This window comes from Malurus melanocephalus, unplaced genomic scaffold (assembly GCF_030028575.1).
Source record: "Malurus melanocephalus ecotype Western Australia unplaced genomic scaffold, MMel_1.1 scaffold_58, whole genome shotgun sequence".
Lineage (NCBI taxonomy): Eukaryota > Metazoa > Chordata > Aves > Passeriformes > Maluridae > Malurus > Malurus melanocephalus.
Window position 1 is genome coordinate 2629018 of NW_026623290.1, and position 2562 is coordinate 2631579.

At 45.7% G+C, this 2562-nt stretch overlaps 1 protein-coding gene across 1 annotated transcript in view; it reads left to right on the forward strand.

The window, feature by feature from the left end:
• CEMIP (cell migration inducing hyaluronidase 1) overlaps window positions 1-2562 on the forward strand; it is a 93880-nt gene that overhangs the window by 81927 nt on the left and 9391 nt on the right. The window contains 2 exon segments of the mRNA XM_057365860.1: window positions 94-327; window positions 2038-2218. Coding sequence (XP_057221843.1) covers window positions 94-327; window positions 2038-2218 — 415 coding nt within the window.

The window sequence follows — 2562 nt, forward strand, 5'->3', positions numbered from 1 at the left end:
ATTGATAATATATTAAAAGTGATTATATTGTATTTTAATAATAYGTTAAAAGTTATTACATTCTTATATTGATAAGGTATAAAAAGGCTATAGAAAGTTTTCAATAGGCCTCATAAGCACCTTGTCCCTTTGATATAAACCACACGTATCAACTGCAGCCTTTCCTTGCAGCGGGGGGACCTTCCCTCATGACGATGGCTCCAAGCAGGAGATCAAGAACAGCCTGTTCGTGGGGGAGAGTGGGAACCTGGGCACGGAGAGCATGGACAAYGACATCTGGGGCCCTGGGGGGCTGGACCACCGTGGCAGAACCCTGCCCATCGGCCCGTGAGTTGAGCTCAGAGCACGGGGCACAAACCCAGCTCAGTTTGATAACCAGGACACAGAACAAAACCAGCCCAGTCCAATAACCAGCACTGAGAACAAAACCAGCCCAGTTCATCTTTGCAAGGGGATTTGAGAGCGTTCTGTGCTAACAGGGCACCTCAGTACTGTGGCCAGCGGTGCTGAGCTGTGACAGTCCCCATCACCTGCCAGGAAGGCTCAGAGAAGCCCTTGAACTGTGCCCTTCAAGCTCTTGAAGCTTGACTGTGGTCATGGATGAGCTCAGTGCTGCTGTTACTGCTGCTCCTGCAAAGGACTTTGATGCCTTTGTTAAAGGGTTTTGAAAGGGCCAGTGAACTCCACGTGAGGTCTCTTCCCACACCTTAGTCCTACAAATGGGTTTGCAAGTGCGATGGTTTTGCTTCCTAAATGCATAGTTATCCTAAAAGTAGCCCCACRGTGGACAAACAGCTCAGTTGAGGGTTTTCTGCCATGTCACAGGCCTCAATTTTGCTGTCAGCAGTGATGCTGGAGGTTTATGAACTRTAGCAATAATGAAAACCCAATCTGCCTAATGTACGTGGACACATCCCATCTTGGGTGTTATATGCAGAAACTCAGAACAAGTGCACTGGAGCAGGCAGGAGTTCTCTAAGGGCAACCATTCATATGAGGAAAGGATCAAATGTATTCATCATAAGTGAAATTTGAGATGYCTTGGCCTCTTAAAGAGCTTAAGCATCTTGTTACTTAATTGGTGTGAAAATGGTGCCTTCTTTACCTTGCAGATGTATCAGAAAAGGTTCAGTAATCTGCCCCTTTGACTCTTCTTAGGAAGAGTCTTAGGAGAGAACCCTGTAGGCTGTAGGACCTTTCCTTGTTTTCAAAAAGGTTTTTTTTTGTAATTGGGATGGATTTGCAGTGTTTCTCTCCAAGTGCCTTTGAAATATGTGGTGGGACTTCTTTTAGCCCTGCCATTGCTTGGCCCAAGGAGGCTGCACAGCTCTGCTGAGTTTCACTGCTGCAGCCCTCATTTCTGATGGCAAACACCAATTTATTTGTCTTTAAATCAATGCTTCGCCATTGCTGTAAGTTCCTTCCCTGGAGGAGCGCAGGATAAATAAAGATGATCCGTTCAACATGAGAGAACTTGAACTGGACTACAGGGATAAGAGGAGCTAAAAAGGAGAGAAATCCCTTCTCTAAAAAGGAGAGAAATCCCTTCTCTAAAAAGGAGAGAAATCCCTTCTCTTCCAAAGCAGGAACTTAGGAGTTGTCCCTTGGGCTGTGAGAAACACGAGAAACCTTTCACGAGAAACGCGAGCAACTGCGAAACAAGCGCAGTGTCTGAACACACCTTCTGCTGCAAGCAATAATTAGAATTTAATTTTCAATCATGACTAGTTGGGGCTCAAGATCTTTGTGTTTTAAGAGCAGGCATTTAACATTTCTCTCCCAGATTCCCAGTCTGAGCAACTACTTTTGCAATAGAAATGATGATTTGAATGAGTGTAATAGATAAACTGCCTGCCTTGCTGTGTGAGTGTAGTTTGTGATACATTTATGCATTTCAGAACTGACTAAAAGACAGGGATGTGTCGRAAGAATTTTGTACAACATTTCAGAATCCATCAGAATCAAAGGTCTGCGTTTCCCAGACCTGGAAAACTGTGTCCTGACCCTCTTTCTCTCTGTGTCTCCTCCAAATTCCAGGGATTTCCCCATCCGAGGGATCCAGTTCTACGACGGGCCCATCAACGTGCAGAACTGCACGTTCCGCAAGTTCGCGGCGCTGGACGGGCGGCACACGAGCGCGCTCGCCTTCCGCCTCAACAACGCCTGGCAGAGCTGCCCCAACAACAACGTCAGCGCCATCCGCTTCGARGACGTCCCCGTGAGTCTGAGAGCCCTTCTGGCCYTCCAAAACACAACATCTGGCTGATGGGCTTTGGTGGAAGGTTAACAGCAGCAAGGGAAAGAAAATTGGATGGGTGCAATAACGAAAAAATCCAAACTCTCTCAGGGTTGTAGCAAAAYGGAAGCAGGCATCAGTTAAAAAAAAAAAATAGTGACATTGAAGTGAAAATATTATCCACTTTCTTCAGGCACTGAAGAATCTGCCCCTTTATTTTCAACTTTTCAAATAAAGTGGTTGGGCTGAAATGATTTGTGCTGCCTAATTTTCAAAAACTTAGCAGGCTTGCTCGCAGGTCAGGAAAAGTGTTGATTAGTGCCAAA